Source organism: Paramisgurnus dabryanus, chromosome 1 (genome assembly GCF_030506205.2).
Source record: "Paramisgurnus dabryanus chromosome 1, PD_genome_1.1, whole genome shotgun sequence".
NCBI classification, from domain to species: domain Eukaryota; kingdom Metazoa; phylum Chordata; class Actinopteri; order Cypriniformes; family Cobitidae; genus Paramisgurnus; species Paramisgurnus dabryanus.
The window spans coordinates 62,445,606-62,464,193 of NC_133337.1; the positions used below are offsets into that span (position 1 = coordinate 62,445,606).

General features: G+C 39.8%; 2 protein-coding genes across 5 annotated transcripts in view; one reads left to right on the forward strand and one right to left on the reverse strand.

The window, feature by feature from the left end:
* Positions 1-1,834, forward strand: part of phyhiplb (phytanoyl-CoA 2-hydroxylase interacting protein-like b) — a 38,633-nt gene extending 36,799 nt beyond the window's left edge. For all 4 annotated transcript variants that reach the window (XM_065242782.2, XM_065242781.2, XM_065242783.1 and 1 more), the window contains exon 5: positions 704-1,834. In XM_065242782.2, the coding sequence (XP_065098854.1) occupies positions 704-1,241 (538 nt within the window). In that variant the 3' untranslated portion in view covers positions 1,242-1,834. The remainder of the gene's footprint in view (positions 1-703) is intronic.
* On the reverse strand, positions 1,740-16,426 carry fam13c (family with sequence similarity 13 member C). Its single transcript, XM_065242780.2, has 10 exons — positions 16,030-16,426; positions 11,822-12,014; positions 10,475-10,616; positions 9,113-9,194; positions 8,784-8,986; positions 8,618-8,701; positions 8,436-8,531; positions 7,930-8,114; positions 4,598-4,699; positions 1,740-4,269 (listed from the first exon to the last, which is right to left on the reverse strand). Exons 1-10 carry the CDS (start codon positions 16,196-16,198, stop codon positions 4,155-4,157), a joined length of 1,371 nt encoding a protein of 456 aa, XP_065098852.1. The 5' UTR covers positions 16,199-16,426; the 3' UTR covers positions 1,740-4,154.
* Positions 16,427-18,588: the final 2,162 nt, after the last annotated feature.

Here is an 18,588-nt window from a genome sequence, read left to right on the forward strand (position 1 = left end):
TGTATTTTATATCATATAATAAATAAACAGGTATATAATAAATAATGTAATGTGTAATACAATTAATCCTGGCAATATTATTGTGCAAAATTATATCCCAATGTATAATTTTATACCATGAAATGTTAAGTTTCATATGCTGATAGAGGCGCTCATTTAGTAAATGCATCTCTTGGTCGTATTTGGGGGAATGGACAAATGACCAAAACAATTGTATGGGTTGGAGGATAGGTTGTAAAATTCAATAACAGTCACGTGCAAGTCTTGCGACATCATATGACAATTTTGTCACTTTGTATGTATAATTTATGTTCACATGTTGAAATATTAATGCTACACAGGTTTAAATGTGAGCAAATGAGATTTGAGAGAATGTTAAAGCAAATACTTTAGTGATAGTTTTATGGATCCTGTCAGTCACAGCAGCATGGAAGGAGCACAGCATGAAAGTTGTGCTAACATCTGCTTGTGTTTCACAGATTGTACATCATATGAGTAAATAAATGATTAATCTGATTCACATTTTTTTTCATATGAACCTTTTATATAGCAATGATTTAAAGAGCAAATTGCAGCTCATTCAGTGAGGTCAGTGACTAGTTGTACAGTTACACAAGGGCACGACAAAATATTTTGTTCAGCATCTCTGAATAACAACTCCAGAATTGTATTTGTCATTTACAGTCAAGTTTGTTTTTTACAGGGAGACACAGAACAACAAGATGTTGCCGTCAGTAAAGGATAACAGTGGGAGTCACGGTTCACCCATCAGCGGGAAACTGGAGGGAATCTTTTTCAGCTGTAACACTGAATTTAACACAGGCAAACCCCCACAGGACTCGCCGTACGGCCGTCTCCGTTTCCAGTTGCCGGCCGAAGAGCTCTTCAATCCCAACACAAACCTGTATTTCGCAGATTTCTACTGCATGTACACCGCCTACCATTACGTGATCTTAGTGATCAGTCCGGAAGGCTCACCGGGGGACGAGTTCTGCAAGCAGCGCCTCCCTGCGCTGGACATCGCCAACAACCGTTTTTTGACGTGTGTGCGAAATGAAGACGGGCAACTGCTGTTCCATCACGCTCAGGATCTGATCCTGGAGGTCATCTACACCGATCCTGTGGATCTGAGCCTGGGTACGGTAGCCGAGATCCGCGGCCACCAGCTCATGAGTCTCTCCACGGTCAACGCCAAGAAAGATCCCAGCTGCAAGACCTGCAACATCAGCGTGGGACGCTAAACGCTCTGCTGCGATGAACACCACAGACCTTTAGCCGTTCCTCCTTACCCATAATGCACTTCTCCATAGCATGTGTCAGACAGCTTTTGAGAAATTTTACTAGCTTATAGCTGCTGACCCGGGTCGGGCTCATCGTTTTCCTTTTTTCTATCTTTGTCGGGACGTTAACTTATTCATTCACCCCTGTCAATCATATTGCTTGTTTAACCCTATCGGCTAATGATAGATCCCCTCCCATTAAAAAGCAGCACTGTAAGAGTTTACCAAAAATTGAACACAAATGACATCACAGCAGTCACATAGTCAAGGCGAGCGATTTTACGAAGCATTATGAATGTTCGATCCTTGGATATCTCAAAAACTGAGATTGGACGCAGCATCTGTAGCACGATTGCAAAAACCTCAACATTAGCACACGACTGTTCTTCAAGCAGTGTTTCATGTTATTTATTCCAACCCGTTCAGTATACTGTGATGTAAGAAACGCGTAGACGTGTAGATAGAAAAATATTTATTTTTTAACTGGTGAATAGAAAAAATTAACAGAACCAGAAGTGCACAATACAGAAGACTGGTGGTGGTGGTGGTGGTGGTGATGCAAAAGAACAGGTTGACAGAAAAGCAAATATATATATATATACATACATGTAGATATATATTTACTACCGTATATAAACCCATGTAGATTTACATGCACTAGAGCTAACATTCGAAAGCTACATTTGTGGACGTGAACGGCAAATAAAGCATCTGAGATGGTAAACTTGACACAGAATAACCACACCTGATTGTAGCACAATTCAACAGTTTTACAGTACGCTGGTTGGCATGCAAAGACACCACACAGAGATTGTAATAGTTCATTGCAGTAGAGCCGTCGTAGAAAGAAAGATATCGATTGTTTAGTTTTAAATGAGAGTAGCTACTTGAGCAGAATTGCACTTAAAGCGCATATCCGCTTCTTTATGAACATATCTCCTATATGCTTTGGGCTTCAGTATTGTTTTTTAACCGTAACGTGATTGGACAGTGTTTAAGGGTCATTTGAACTGGTGTAATGTCACTATTTGTTTTCCTCTGTACCGTACTTTAACACTTTACAGACAATATTCGTCTCAATTCCTATAGATATCTTTTGAAAAATAAAATCCTTAGCTTTATATCTTTGCTATCCTTATCTGATTGGTACTTTTCATCCTATCAGCCTTTTTCATGCTATAACTTTTTCAGATAATGCAGTAAATGCAATGAACCCGTGTTGGTTCATACACTGCACACATCACTCTTGGTTGCTGTATTTATATGTTTGGGAAACCACTGAAACTTGCATACAGTAATTTATTACAGTAAGTGCTTAATGTTGGTTTCTATCTGCTTGTTAAGTCACGATGTAAGAAGTATCGTTTCCAGGTCAAAGCCTACAATCCCAACAGTCTGTTTATGAGCACTGTTTACTAGAGGTCTTAAAGGAAAACATCACCATTTTTCCATATTTTACTATGTTCTTACCTGAACTTAGACGAATTAATACATATCTATCTTTTTTCAATGCGTGCACTTAATCTTTGTACAGCGCGTCGTGAATGTGTTAGCATTTAGCTTAACTCCATTCATTCCTTAGGATCCAAACAGGGATGAATTTAGAAGCCACCAAACACTTTCATGTTTTCCCTATTTAAAGACTGTTACATGAGTAGTTACACAGGCAGTGTTGGGGAAAGTTACTTTTAAAAGTAATGCATTACAATATTAAGTTACTCCCCAAAAAAGTAACTAATTGCGTTACTTAGTTACTTTTCATGGAAAGTTACCTTACTTTTAAGTTACTTTTGCGTTACTTTTTCTTACTTGGCTGAGGCTTGATCTCTTTCAGGCCTTGCAGGTGTTTTTTATGATCGCAAAAATGTCAAGCTCTGGCATGCCATCTCCGTTTCTGACTCAAACCCGCTCAGGTGCACAGAGTTAATGTTAATATTATTTTATTTTTAAATTGAATTAATTAAACTGAAAAGTAACTCGCATTACTTTTTTAAAAAAAGTAACTCAAATATTAATGTGTATTTTTATAAAGTAATGCGTTACTTTACTCGTTACTTCAGAAAAGTAATATTATTACGTAATGTGCGTAATAAGTTTGCCCCAACACTGTACACGAGTAAGTATGGTGGCACAAAATAAAACGTGGCGAATCAATGTTTTAAGTGGATAGGTTAGCAAACCCATTAGCAAAAAAAGTCAGCATCCCGGACTTTTAATATTTTACAGATCATGCATAAAAGATTAACCGCTGTCTGATCATCTGGGATTTCAGTATGGAGACAGAGGTTAGAATTGTGATTTTCAATAGTTTTAAAGCACAGCGTGAGTGAATTTTAGTATTTTTTGTTGCATCTGATAGAAAACTTGGGCCCGGAAGCGGTGCCATGTGACATCAGACTAACAAGCAGATGGAGAGCACTGCATTATTTGACAGGCCTCTCTTATACAGTAAGTGTGCATATGGTCACCACATCTCTAATTAGAATCATAAACTAGCTTCACACAAGAGAAAGAAACTGTGAACATTGCATACGATTTAGACTTTGGTTAAAAAAAAAGATCTCTTTTCCTCTAAAAATAAAGTGCCATGTTTCATAAACACAGACGAATACTCTTATATTTCTTCTTGCCCTTTAAAATCTTCATGAGGTCTGTATTGATCCATCTTGATCTGTACAGGATTGCACACTGTATGTTATGGAAGGCATCAAAAGGCCTTGCTTGGTTCGGCCCGACCCACAAGACTTCCAGTGGGGTCAGATCAACACGTAAATAACATTAAAGTGCATTTCAGCGTCATTATGGCACAAACATGTCAGATGTACAAACTCGATTTGGTCCGAACACCGGGTTTAATACGGAAAGGCGGAGACTCTATGTGGTTTCTTGTTTGCTGAGCAACACTTCCAGTAAGCGTAATTTGGCTTTGAGACTTTTGTACTCCTGGTATTCCTCGGCCATGGGGATTCGGTCATCTTTTTGTGCGCTCCTTCATTATTTTGGTGGGGGGGAAAGAGAAACAGAATCGACATAAAATAGATGAGCATGAATTAACCCTTGAGTTGCCTTACTGAAACATTTTCAAATGACTGGAAATGTATTTTATTTTCAACAGATATGCATATATTGTGTACAGAAACGCATTTCTTTTCCTGGTGGATTTATTTTGTGTAATAATTATTGATTAGATGTTCATAATGCTAACTATGCTGAACTGTTTCTGTTCTTTATTTTCCTGTTTCCTTGCCGTCCGTGTTCAAAAAGACAAACCTAACATTAAAATGTGTTAATGCTACAGAAACGTATCTGTCTTTTACCTTCCCATCTGTCTGTAAAACTGCTCCTCAAACTCTCGGATGGCTTTACGTCGTCTTCTCTTCTCAGCTCGGGTCTCGCGCAAACATTCCAGCAATTCAGACCTGTGATTCAATTAGATGTAGTTTTTTAGAGGCAGTACATCTAACACTGGAAATTCAGACATCATTTACGACGCTTTCTCATGCAGAAATAGTGAACTCAATAAATGATGAAAAACTGCCTCAAAAGTAGCTCATCAATGATAGCTATACTACATCTGCAGATGTTTACAGATTTCTAGAAATGATTACAAATGACTCTAAAGATATTGTATGATGACATTTCCCTAGTATCTAGTGGCTGACGCAGCCTCACAAAAAATTATTGTATACTATAGTAAACTGTAGTAAAATTCCTAAATACAGTCTACACTGCAAAAAAATTATTTTCTTGTTTTCAGTACAAATATCGAATAATTCTTAAATTAAGATGCATTTTCTTTTCTTTATGAGCAATATGATCTAAGAAAATAAGTCTAGTTTTTAGACAAAAAATATACAAGTTAAGTAAATCTGTGCTTAAAACAAGCAAAAAAAATCTGTCAATGAGGTAAGAGAAAAATCTAACTTTTTTAAGAAAAATTTGCAGATTTTATTTATTTATTGCTTGTGAAGAAAATGCATCTTAATTTAAGAATTTGTAGATATTTGAACTGAAACCAAGACAAACCTACTAAGTAAGAAAATAATTTTTTGCAGTGTAAGGTCTTACTACAGTTAATACTATAGTATACAACAGCATTTCTTTAATTTACTATTGTCAGAATCCTGCCGGATCCTGTTGGTATTTTAGTCTAGTTTAGCATGGCAGGGTTCTGACAGTACATATGTTCTATGTGGGAAGTGTGTGGTTGTAGTATTGGTTTATTTCGACCACGCATTTCCCGGGTCTCGTCACTTTTTCCCCGATCCCTTACTCGTGATTATTTTCAGCTGTATGTAATTTACTTTCTCCCTATTTAAGAGTCCTTGTGTTTGTTGTCTAGTGCACGTTCGTCTTGTTTTCATGCCTTGTCCCATGCTTGTTTTTTGCCCTGTCGGTTCCAGTAAGTTTATGTATATTTAAGTCTTGATCTGTTTTATGTTGGAAAAGTTTAATGTTAGTATTGTTAGTTTAGTGTCAGTTTCGTGTAGTGCTGTTGCCCTTGTCTTGTTTTGCCCCCTCGTGGGTTTTGTTTTCCTGTTTTTCCCCTGTTTTTTGTAATAAATTCCTTTTTGTTACGTCCGCATCTGGGTTCGTGTTTTGTGCTCCCCGATTCCTGACAGAACGAACGTGCCAGAAAAGAACCTAGCGGACATGTACACCGGTACTCGCCTGGCGAGACGGGGAAAGGGTTGCCGCCCCGCATACGAGTCGGGTTACGAGTCTTATGACCCGCTCGTATGCGGACCCGTAGCCAACGTCAGGTGGAACCCGACCCGAACCGCCGAACCCCATCGACTCCCGCCCATCCGGGAGGGAAGGACCGTCGGGATGTGGGGGTTCGGCGACCCTGAACTCTCTCCTCTGGCTCCAGAGAGCCGCTCCCCGCCTCCGTCCCTTCGAGGGAAGCGTGAGAGGAGGATCTCCTGGGAGTCTTCGTCTGGGGGGTCCTCCTCCGACTTAAGAGCACCACCACATCCTCTATCTGCTCCGCGACCTCGAAGGAAGAACAGGAGGAAGGGGGATCTTACCCAGCCACCAGAGCGGCCAGAGCGTCTAGAGCGCCCAGAGCCGTCGACGCAGCCGCCAGAGCGTCCAGAGCGCCCAGAGCCGTCGACGCAGCCGCCAGAGCGTCCAGAGCGCCCAGAGCCGTCGACGCAGCCGCCAGAGCGTCCAGAGCGCCCAGAGCCGTCGACGCAGCCGCCAGAGCGTCCAGAGCGCCCAGAGCCGTCGACGCAGCCGCCAGAGCGTCCAGAGCGCCCAGAGGCTTCGACGCAGACGCCTGCGCAACCCCAGCCGTGGGCGCAGCCAGCGCAACCCCAGCCGTGGGCGCAGTCAGCGCCACCCCAGCCAGACTTTGCCATTTTTGGCCATGGTCATCCCTGCACTCTTCCGAAGTCCACCCAGACTCTTTCCCCACCCTCCCACCCTGGACCACCCCCTATGAACTTTTGTGTTCCCCCACCCCCCCTCCCTTGTTTATTATTTTTATTGTCCCATCCCAATCCAGTCATTGTTATGTCTTGTTTGCCCCTAATGTTATTTATGTTTTCATGGTTCATGTCATGTATGCAGTCCGTCTTGTCCCGTGTTTAGTGTTCCCCCTTCGAAGGCGTCTAGTAGCCGCCTTTTGGAGGGGGGCGTACTGTCAGAATCCTGCCGGATCCTGTTGGTATTTTAGTCTAGTTTAGCATGGCAGGGTTCTGACAGTACATATGTTCTATGTGGGAAGTGTGTGGTTGTAGTATTGGTTTATTTCGACCACGCATTTCCCGGGTCTCGTCACTTTTTCCCCGATCCCTTACTCGTGATTATTTTCAGCTGTATGTAATTTACTTTCTCCCTATTTAAGAGTCCCTGTGTTTGTTGTCTAGTGCACGTTCGTCTTGTTTTCATGCCTTGTCCCATGCTTGTTTTTTGCCCTGTCGGTTCCAGTAAGTTTATGTATATTTAAGTCTTGATCTGTTTTATGTTGGAAAAGTTTAATGTTAGTATTGTTAGTTTAGTGTCAGTTTCGTGTAGTGCTGTTGCCCTTGTCTTGTTTTGCCCCCTCGTGGGTTTTGTTTTCCTGTTTTTCCCCTGTTTTTTGTAATAAATTCCTTTTTGTTACGTCCGCATCTGGGTTCGTGTTTTGTGCTCCCCGATTCCTGACAACTATAGTTTAATATCACTATAGTATACTATAGTAATTACACTATGCTATAGCATAATTACAATAATAAACTGCAGTATATAACACTTTTTTTACTGTGTCCTTATTACAGTGTAATTAAATGTTTTACAGCATGTAAAAGTACTGAGTAACAATTGACTGACAACAAGTACTTAGTTGCATGTAATTATGCATAATTTACTGTTATTACTATAGTAATTACATGTTACAAGTGTAATAAACACCAAATATAAAGTGTTATCATCTTACAAATACTACAGAATCTTTTAATGTGGGGTGTGTCCTGAAGCGGCATATAAGAATAAGATTTTAGAGCTATCGTGAAGGGTTTAGTTTTCAGTAAAATACTTTTCAATCTGTTCCTTAAAGTCTGTTTCAAGTCATTTCAGAAATTGTTTATAAACACATAATATTTTTTTTAAATCTTTAAAAAAAATGTATTATGAAATATTTACTAGTCGCACTTCACATGTGTACCTGGAGGCCTCGTGAAGGTTAGACATGGTTACAGAAGATTGTCTAACTGTCTTGATCTCATCCATCGGTGAGACGAATGCTGTGTCGCTGTCACCCTCCTCTCCCCCACAGCATGTCCTGTCTGTCAGAAAAATTGGAGGCGGTGTGTACCGGACCGAATCATCATCTGAACCCTCCTCTTCTTCCTGTGAAACATTTACAACAAACATGACCTGAATACTTTTTTGAAGACCAATCAATAAGTAATGCAACACTGGTGTTTATTAATTTGCTTTAAATTGTTTTATAAAGTCCTACAATAAAGAAGTAGTTTAACTTAAACAGCAGGAGAAATTAGGTTATCTCGAGATATAAATCAAGTTTGATTTGATTTGTTTTGCAGCTTGTTTAAATAATAGATTTTTTTTGAGTACTTGAGACTAAAAGCCTTATACACGGAACACAGGTTAACAACAATACAATATGACATGACACCTGTAGTTTATATACAGTATGTGTATACTTACAATGGTGGTGATGGTGGGCGTGGCACACAGGAGATGCTTCACCATCTGATATCTGTCGTAAAGAGGTTTCACTAGATTTCTTTCTTGTTTTGTACCCTGCAGTCACAGTCATATCAAAATAAACCTTTAAATATAAATCAACCTTAAACATTTCTGCATTTCAATATAAGAAAACCCCTTACAGGACGACCGTGTAAGCTCTCGAAATACAGCAAACATTTCTGCAGTGTGATCTTCTCTAAAGCCATCTGTCTTTGGGTCATCTCCTGCAGACACATGAGTCAAATCACATGAACCCTCTGGATAGACGGATATACGGTGAAAGGGAATCAAAGCAGATGGTCTCACCTTCATGTTGTCTGGCAGGCCGAGCGACTGACGTTTCTCACGCAGGCGTTTCAGGAGCATCTCCACCGTCTCCTCCAGAATGGGTTTGTGCTGCTGCTGCTGATCTGAAGGATCCTGGTGGCCGTTTGTGTACCTGCAGATATCTGTGGTCTCACTTTCTTCTTGTCTTTGTGTTTCTTCATATGACTGTTTCAGCTTTAAATCTGAGAGGAGAGCGGGATAAACTAAGACTTAGTCGGGTAAACAAATTTTGTTTTGTGCTGATTCATTTTGGACTACTCAGTCTGGTAAAAATGTCTGTCTGGTTATGATGTAAATGGCTTTCTTACCTTTGAGTTGCTTGCGTGATCTGGACAGTTCACTCATGAGTTTGAAAATCTCTGGATTTGCTGATTTATCATTGTGTGAAGGCTGTGAGAAAGAAACAAGATGACTCATGGGTTTTAACTGCTGATCTAAATTCAATCTGTATCATGATCCTGTATATCAGGGCTAGTAAACTGAACAAATGCGTCCCTCCATTCATCTTTATCCGGCCCACTGGTCATCTTTGTCTAATTTAAAATCAGCGTGGTTACTTTAAAGCCGCCTTTCAACTGTAACGTTCATGACAAATGACGGCCAATACACCTCGTGGTCTAGTATTTTGTAGTCGGTAGGGACTGCGTGGGGTGCCAACCATCTGCAGGTGCGTAATTTTCGTATCCAATTGGTGCTTTGGATGCATAAAAAAATAAACTTGTGCAACTACAACGCATGTGACACGCTGACCAGAAGTGCTGTATTTTAATGCATTCCAATTCAAAACACTGTGCGCAAATTGAAAATTATTAATTCTTTTTTGTTTACTTTATCAGTAACACTTGAATCCCTTAAAACAATTGAAGCAAATTATTTACTATAAATATATTCATAGATTAAAGGCTCTTGCACTGGAATGAGCTTCTCTCCTATGTTGGAATTTCATTATGACTGCCACTAGGGGGCAAACTCCGACAGTCGATCCCGAATGTGGCGTACAATGGAAAGGCGGTTTAGCCTATAAAATCTTTACAATATTAAAAATGAAAACATGAAGTGCATTTTTAGTCATTAGGAGAAGACTGGCTTTATGTTGTGAATAGTTGAAATTTAACAATTTATGAAAGTTAAACAGTTATAAACAAAAGCAGTTTAAGAGCTCTGCATTACAGTTAGTGATATACAAAAATACATGGGTTGATTATACATACGTAAGTACTATTTTTGTGCAATGTTCATAGTTAAACTATTAACATTTGGCTCTTGCAATGTAAAACTGCAACTGTTTTTAAAATGTTAAAAAAGAGAATATGAGTTTTCAGTAATTAAAAGGCAAAATACTGGATACAAGATGTGTGCATCTTTTTTAAAAATGCATGTTTTTTTTAAATATGAACTATAACAAAAAGTAACAAAAACAAGTTATATATATATTTACATTTTTAAAATCTGGCCCTAGAAGAAGAATAGTTGAAGACCCCTGGTGTCCATCATATTATTGCATCAGTTACCTGCTCTGAGTCACACAGGAGAGAAATGCAGTACCAATCCTCACCAGAAGATGTAGCTGTACACTACACAACTGAACAAAGACTACCCTAACAGTACAGTATAGTTATACTCAAGAAACTTCATAACATGACATATCTTTAAAAGAGTTTTATTCTCACCTTATAGTTCATCTCTTGCTCAAAACGCTCATCAAATTTGCGCAATTTCCTCTTAAGTGTTTGGATGTGTTTTGTGAGCAGTGTGATGGACGTTGCTTCCTTAACATCACCTGGAGTTTCCGTTCTAACAACGCCACGAGCCCTAAACAGAGACAATCACAGACATAAACACTCACTCAAACACTTAGGCCAAATTTACACTGCCTGTTTGAAGAGACTCAGTTACGAATTATTCGGAAACAGACCGGATATGACCCACAGATGTGCAAGCATGAAAAAGGCACATAGATTCAGTTTTAGGCCTCATTCATATTTATAAATAAATGGGATACACGCATTCCGTCCGAAATGTTAGCAGACAGATCGGATAATACCATGTCAAGACGTTTCATTCGTCATTGAAAATGCGAAAATGATGTCAACTCAGGTGGACGTCAACTCAGGTGGACATCACCCACGATCACATGACTCTTCTTACCAGCACAATAGAGGACGCTGGCTCCACTTGGTGGAGTAATGTTGAAGTTGTTTGTCTTGTTACAGAAATAAATCTCTCTATGATCTTGTTTAAATAATTTGTCTGTGCTCATTGAATTTCCCAACATTTTACTTCCTTTGTGGTTTAAGCTGTTCCGGATCAGTATGTCTACCTTGAAGTGTTTAGTGTAAATGCTGATATTGGATACGAGTCACTTTTAAAAGTTGATGTAAACAGGTCGTCAAAAACATCGGAATAGTCAACGAATCGGAATAGGTTATCCAGATATGCAGTGTAAATCCAGCCTTATACACAAGTGTAGTACTGACGTACAGTTCAGTATAGATTGGATCAGGGCATATAATCAATTGAATTTTGACATATTGAGATTATCTGCTACTAGTAAACCTCTGCATATAGTATATAATTCTGAGAATATACTGAATACATTCTGTTTTCTGTTCTATTTATCTGTTGTACTTGATTTTGTATACGGTAATGGCCTCTTTGTCCCTCAACTGTTTCATGTCTACAATCATCCTCACCTGCCAGCAATTATCCTCATTATCTCCAACCTATTTATACTTTTCTGTTGCCTTCAATGAGTGCGTTTACATGCACAGAATAAGCGGATAACTATCAAAAACTTGCTTATTACAGACAACTGTTTCATGCGTTTAAAAAAAATTTGAAAAGCGACTATGCAGAAAACTGCGTTTTCACAGAATTTGAAGAGTTGTCAGATTTGAATTATTATACTTTGCAATAATAAATCGCTAATTGTACATTATTGCTAAACTCAATCTGATCTGCAAACTGAGTTTTTATTATTTCACAGAACAGTCATGTGTATGTGCATTAGTTCATACATGATGAGATGCTGTGCACAGGGTGGAGATGGTGCAGATTCAGGATCTGTGTTAAAGCGTTGGCTCTGAGTGAGGCTGGAGCAGCGTGGTGAGGGCAGAGGACTGTTATCATCTGTAATGTATTGAATGAGTCGACTTGGTCCTGGGCTCTGCTGAAGATCACTGCTACAGTCAACCTCTGCCAATCGGAACCCTAAACACAAACACACACACACACACATCAAATCAGAAAATAACACTGCGTAAACAGCGGCAGACATCAGACTGAGCTCTTCATCTGGAAAAGTTTGATGTTTGAAATATATCAACAACGCTTACGTTTTTTTTTTTTAAAAGCGTTGATGGTTCCTGGTTGCTGTTGTTAGGGTGTTGCTATAGTATGTGGTTGCTATGGTGTTATGGTTGTTTCTAGACAGTTGCTACGCTGTCCTAGGTGTTTCCAGGACGTCATAAAGGTGTTCTGGGTTTTTTAGACAGTCACTATGGTGCTCTGGGTGTTTCTAAGCAGTCACTACTGTGTTTTGTGTGTTTCTACATGTTGCTATGATGTTCTGGGTGTTTCTAGAACGTCTTTGTGGGGTTCTGGGTTTTTCTAGAGAGTCGCTTTGGTGATCTGAGTGTTTCTAGGCAGGCTTTATGGTGTTCTGTGTGCTTCTAGGCAGGCGTTATGGTGTTCTGGATGTTTCTAGGCAGGCGTTATGGTGTTCTGGGTGTTTCTAGGCAGTCACTATGATGTTTTGGGTGTTTCTAGAAAGTCTTAATGGTGTTCTTGGTGTTTCTAAGAGTCGCTTTGGTGATCTGAGTGTTTCTGGGAAGGCGTTATTGTGTTTGGGTGTTTCTAAGCAGTCGGTATGGTGTTCTGGGTGTTTCTAGGCAGTTACTACAGTGTTCTGTGTGTTTTTACACTGTTGCTAAGATATTCTGGGTCTTTCTAGAATGTCTTTGTGGCGTTCTGGGTTTTTCTAGAGAGTCGCTTTGGTGATCTGAGTGTTTCTGGGCAAGTGTTATGGTGTTCTGTGTGCTTCTAGGCAGGCTTTATGGTGTTTTGTGTGTTTCTAGGCAGGCATTATGGTGTTCTGGATGTTTCGAGGCAGGCGTTATGGTGTTCTGAGTGTTTCTAGGCAGTCACTATGGTGTTCTGGGTGTTTCTAGAACGTCTTAATGGTGTTCTTGGTGTTTCTAAGAGTCGCTTTGGTGATCTGAGTGTTTCTGGGAAGGCGTTATGGTGTTTTGGGTGTTTCTAAGCAGTCGGTATGGTGTTCTGGGTGTTTCTAGACAGTTACTACAGTGTTCTGTGTGTTTTTACACTGTCACTAAGATGTTCTGGGTGTTTCTAGAATGTCTTTGTGGCATTCTGGATGTTTCTAGCGAGTCGCTTTGGTGATCTGTGTGTTTCTAGGCAGGCATTATGGTGTGCTGGTTGTTTCTAGGCAGGCGTTATGGTGCTTTGGGTGTCTCTAGGGTGGCTCCCCAGGATAGAGTTTGGGTACTCCTGCTCTAGACAGTCGCTAAGGAGTTTTGGGTGTCTAGGGACGGTCGATGTGGTGTTCTGGGTTATTCTACACCACCACTAAGGTGTTCTGTGTGTTCTTAGACAGTTGATACAGTGCCCTTTGTGTTTCTAGACCGTTGTAACGGTATTCTTGGTGTTTCTAAGTCTAGAGTCGCTATGGTGCTCTGGATGTCTCCAGGCAGTCGCTACGGTGCTTTGGGTGTCTCTCCAGGATAAAGATTGGGCACCCCTGCTCTTGACAGTGGCTATGGAGTTTTGGGTGTCTTGGGACGGTTGCTATGGTGTTATGGGTGTTTCTAGGCAGGCGTTATGTGTTCTGTGTGTTCCTAAACAGTTGCTACAGTGCTCTAGGTGTTTCTAGACCGTCATAACAGTGTTCTGGGTGTTTCTAGAGAGTTGCTATGGTGCTCCAGGTGTCTCCAGACAGTCGCTATGGTGCTCTAATTGTCTCTAGGGTGTCTCTCCAGGATGGAGTTTGGGCACTCCTGCTCTTGACAGTGGCTATGGAGTTTTGGGTGTCTTGGGACGGTCGCTATGGTGTTCCGGATGTTTCTAGGTAATCACTAAGGTGTTCTGAGTGTTGCTATTAAGTTTCTGGTCACTATGGTGTTCTGGGTGATTCTAGAGGATCGATACAGTGTTCTGTGTATTCTACACCATCACTACGGTGTTCTGGGTGTTTCTAGACAATTGCTATGGTGTTCTGGGTGTTTCTACAGCATCGCTACAGTGTCCTATGTGTTTCTAAACCATCACTACGGTGTTCTGGGTGTTTCTAGGCAATTGCTATGGTGTTCTGGGTGTTTCTAGAGCATGGTCGCTATGGTGTTCTGGGTGATTCTAGAGCGTCGATACAGTGTTCTGTGTATTCTACACCATCACTACGGTGTTCTGGGTGTTTCTAGGCAATTGCTATGGTGTTCTGGGTGTTTCTAGAGCATCGCTACAGTGTTCTGTGTGTTTCTAAACCATCACTACTGTGTTCTGGGTGTTTCTAGACAATTGCTATGGTGTTTTGGGTGTCTCTAGACAAGCGCTATGGTGTTTGGGGGGTTCCTACACCATCGCTACGTTGTTTTGGGTGTTTCTAGACAGTTTCTATGGTGTTCTGGGTGATTCTAGAGCGTTGCTACAGTGTACTGTGTGTTTCTACACCATCACTACAATGTTATAGGTGTTTCTAGAGCGTCGCTACAGTGTTCTGTGTTTCTACACCATCACTACTGTGTTCTGGGTTCTGTAGAGCATCGCTACAGTGTTTTGGATGTTTCTAAACAATTGCTATGGTGTTCTGGGTGTTTCTAGAGTCTCGCTACAGTGTTCTGAGTGTTTCTAGATAATTGCTATGATGATTTTGGTGTTTCAAGACAGTTGCTATTGTGTTTTAATTGTTTTGGCACATTGTTGTGTTTGCCAGGGTGCTTTTGGATAATTGCTAGGGATGTATGAGGTCTTTGTACATTAACATTAGACCAAAATTAATATTCATGATAAACAGGCGTGTTTAATAATTAATTTATAAAGGGCTAGTGTCATAATTTTTAAACTTAGCATAAGTGAGGTACAGTAAATTCCTTTACCTTAGAACATTTATAATAATATTTTCTAGAGCATACCCATTTGTATATAAATGCTGTTTTCATGGCATACAATTTCCGTTGGTAAAATTAAGTGAAAAATAGATGCTATAGGAGAGCTCATCAATATTTCTTTACACTTTCTTTTCTTGTAAAACAGGAAAACATAAGGCTGTTTGTGCAAAATGCTGATATTGCTTTATTGCCCTCATGAGAAAATACTTCTTGATTAATTTCTATTTTCCACACATTCGTGATTTTAACAAAAACAAAATACAGCAATTCAGGTGCTTGGTTCATCTTTCATACTGACTAAATAAAACCTCAGCACTGCATACTTTAGAGGAAAAATATTCAAGTGAAGCAGACATAAATGAGCAGAAAGACCCAGAGAAAAAAATCTAATGAATGACTAAAAAACCCAGAGATACAAATTACACATAAACTCATTGACCCACTGCTGAAAATACTCAAGACAGTGAAAGTCAATCGACAAACAGAAAATACACAGTAATGAATGAATGGCATTATCTAAGTGGTATTTATTAAAAAAAAGAGAATACAACCACACTTAAAGTGGATGCATGAAATGTTTCCTACTTTATTGTATATTTAAAATGATCAAGTAATAGATAAATTGTCCAAAAACAGGACACACATTAAGTGACATACCAGGTGAACATACAAATTCACTTCAACACCTGTGCTTACTCTGCTAAAACACCTGTATGACCCTGATGGAAAATTACCAGATTAAACATCTAACAAACTCAAAAGAGACAATAATGAAACATGATAAAGCCAAGTGGATTGTGCCAAGATGCATGCGTGCATGTGAGAGAGTCGTGCTGTGATCTCAGTGTCTCTCTATCACTATGCGTTATTAATAGATCCTAACATGAAGCCAACTGACTCACATGTGCCCAAAAACAAGAGCCATCTTCTCCATCAACCTATAATAAACACATCAGCTCTCTTAATCCAGAACTCATCAGTCACGTTTGTTTCTCAGCAGCATTACAGTTTCATTCATTCATTCCCAAACAGAAGATGACCATTCACATTTACCTACACACCATCCAAATTTAGATCTTCAGTCCGACCCCTGGTTCTCTTACCTACAGGACTTTTCTCTTCTCCAACACCGTTGCACGAAGGAATCTGGATCTCCTCTTTGAATCCGAGGTTTAGTGGATTATCTTCTGGTGATGGTTCTGATGAAGGACTGGAGTCTCCTTCCAGAGCCTGGAGCTTCAACAGAGAGCCCTGCAGGCAAAAGCAAAACATGACGACTTGAGCTTTAGATCGCGGTGAGGAGAGAAACCGCGATGGTTCTTCACACGTCGAGAGATGCACGAGAATAAAGATGCACTGCAGTCTCACACGCCCCTCAGTTCTGCTCCCATAAGTCCAGCACGCGATACACGCGAGCGTGCGTGCGTCTGAGGGTGTGCGTGCGTGCACGAGCGAGCCTCTGCTTACGTCTCTTACTGCTGCAGTTCTTTATGTGCAATGGATTATTCATGCCACTCTTTAAGTCAAGAGAAAAAGAGCGAGAGCCGGGGAGGTGGGGAGGTCTCCTGACGTCATCAAGCCCCTCAGCAGACTGGCTGGATCTGGTTCTTCTGACAGGAGAGCAGGTGCGGGGATGCGAATTGATGCGCAAGTGCGTGGGATACGTGGAGGTTATGAAGGCTTTTCCAGCGTCTGAGGGTGGGAGGTTTTCGACGAGTACATTGACATCACGACCACTCCCAAAATTCATTCATAAAACAGAGAACAGCTGCTGCAGGCGGTAAACAAGTCGTAATAGATTTATGCGAAGTACAGCAGTTTCAGAAATGTGCTGCTAATATTCTCCATATTCACCACCTGGAGGTATATATAGTTTCTAAACATATTTAGCTAGCTAAATTATTAAGTCACTTATTTTAAAATAAAATAAAATTTAGACACCTTTGGTGTCATTTTCACTGCACGATCACAGAACAGTTTGTGTTTATATCAGCTCTGAATATTGTAGATTTCTATTAATTTTTCACAGGTTGTCAGTGTAATGCTGATGTGAGGCTTCAGACATCGATGCTGTGATGTTCTCAGGGTGACTCATCCTCTCTACAGGGGAAACCGATCACAAGGGTGGGTGGTAAGGCTGACATCCCTGCAAACTATACTGATGTGACGTTCATCAAACACACAGTATTGATGGGTGTGCGTGATCTCATTCATAAACCTTTGGAGAGCATCACTATCGAGATCAACAGTCACCGACCAATCTTTGAGAAGCCTTGCTTGGTTGCATAAATGTGTTTCTCCTCCAAAATTATTTTAAAACAATTTTGTAAGTTCTAAACCATTAACCAAAACATGTAGCTCTCATTATATTCAAACATAAACAAAAATAAAAACAAATGTTTGACATCATTAAACTTTATATAAATCAATATGCAGTAGTACCACGTATTTCAAATAAATCATTTGAATATTCAGATAAAATTCATTGTTAGTGTGGATTATATTTTTCTGAAATACTTGATAGGAATAGACAGTAATTGCTTTGCACTTTTGTTTCCATGGTAACAGTGACTTCTCTCAGGGAGCATGTACACCAAAATGTTTAAATGTGGCTGAAAAAGCCAGGCGGATGTTGACTGTGGGTGCTTGCCAGCAGTTTTTTTTCAGCTGAGCCTTTTAACAGTCGTTGAACGATGCGCCAGTTGGTTGTTGTGATATTTGTCCAGTCGCTCCTCCACTTTGATTGGATGGCCTAGTGAGAAGTAACAAACTGGGCCCGGTTCCCCAAAACGTTCTTATCGCTAAGTAGTTCTTAACCTATTCCTTAACCTCTCTCTTAACTCTATGGCACGATTCCCAAAACGTTCGTACGCTAAGTATATCTTCTGTAAGTCACACTTTCGTAAGGTTGGTCTGGACCATTCGTAAGCTCTCTCTTAGCGTTGTTTGAGCGCAAAACGCTATCGCCGCAGTCTTTAGAAATCAGCGCAGCTTAGTACAAGTCAAACTATGGTATGCTGACAATGATTATATGTTATGGACATTTTTAAGACTTATAATAAAATATGTTTGCAATGGATACAGGACTATTTATGCAGTTGACTTTATTTGGTATCAGAACTAATGAACCAATACGGCGCCGGTGTTTGTTCCTCTTTGAAGTCTGTTCCCTCTATGTTTATAGCGTTTTCATCACGTTACATTTATAATTTATTTAGAAAGATTTCAATTGGTTATACTAAAAAGCAATAATATCATGAATTCTATTATACAATTTATTAAATATTTGACAGTTTTATGTCTTTTAACATATAGCCTTTTTTTTTTCTTTTTTTCTCTACTGTTTGTTTTAAAACTGTTATGTTTTCAAACATAATTAATATATATTATACATATAATATGATTTATACTGTAAAAATAATTGACTTACAATCAAGAACAGTCAAGATACATTACATAAATGCACACATATACATCTCAGTAGCCATTAAAACTTTCAATGTATATAAAGAATAAACGTATAATGTGATAAAAATGCTATACACTAAAGGGAAACATGGGGGAACAGACTTCCACACAACACCGGCCACGTAACTGTTTAGTCCATGCCAATTTATTTATTCGTCAACCCTTAAACCTTTTGACATTTTGCCTGACGTGGC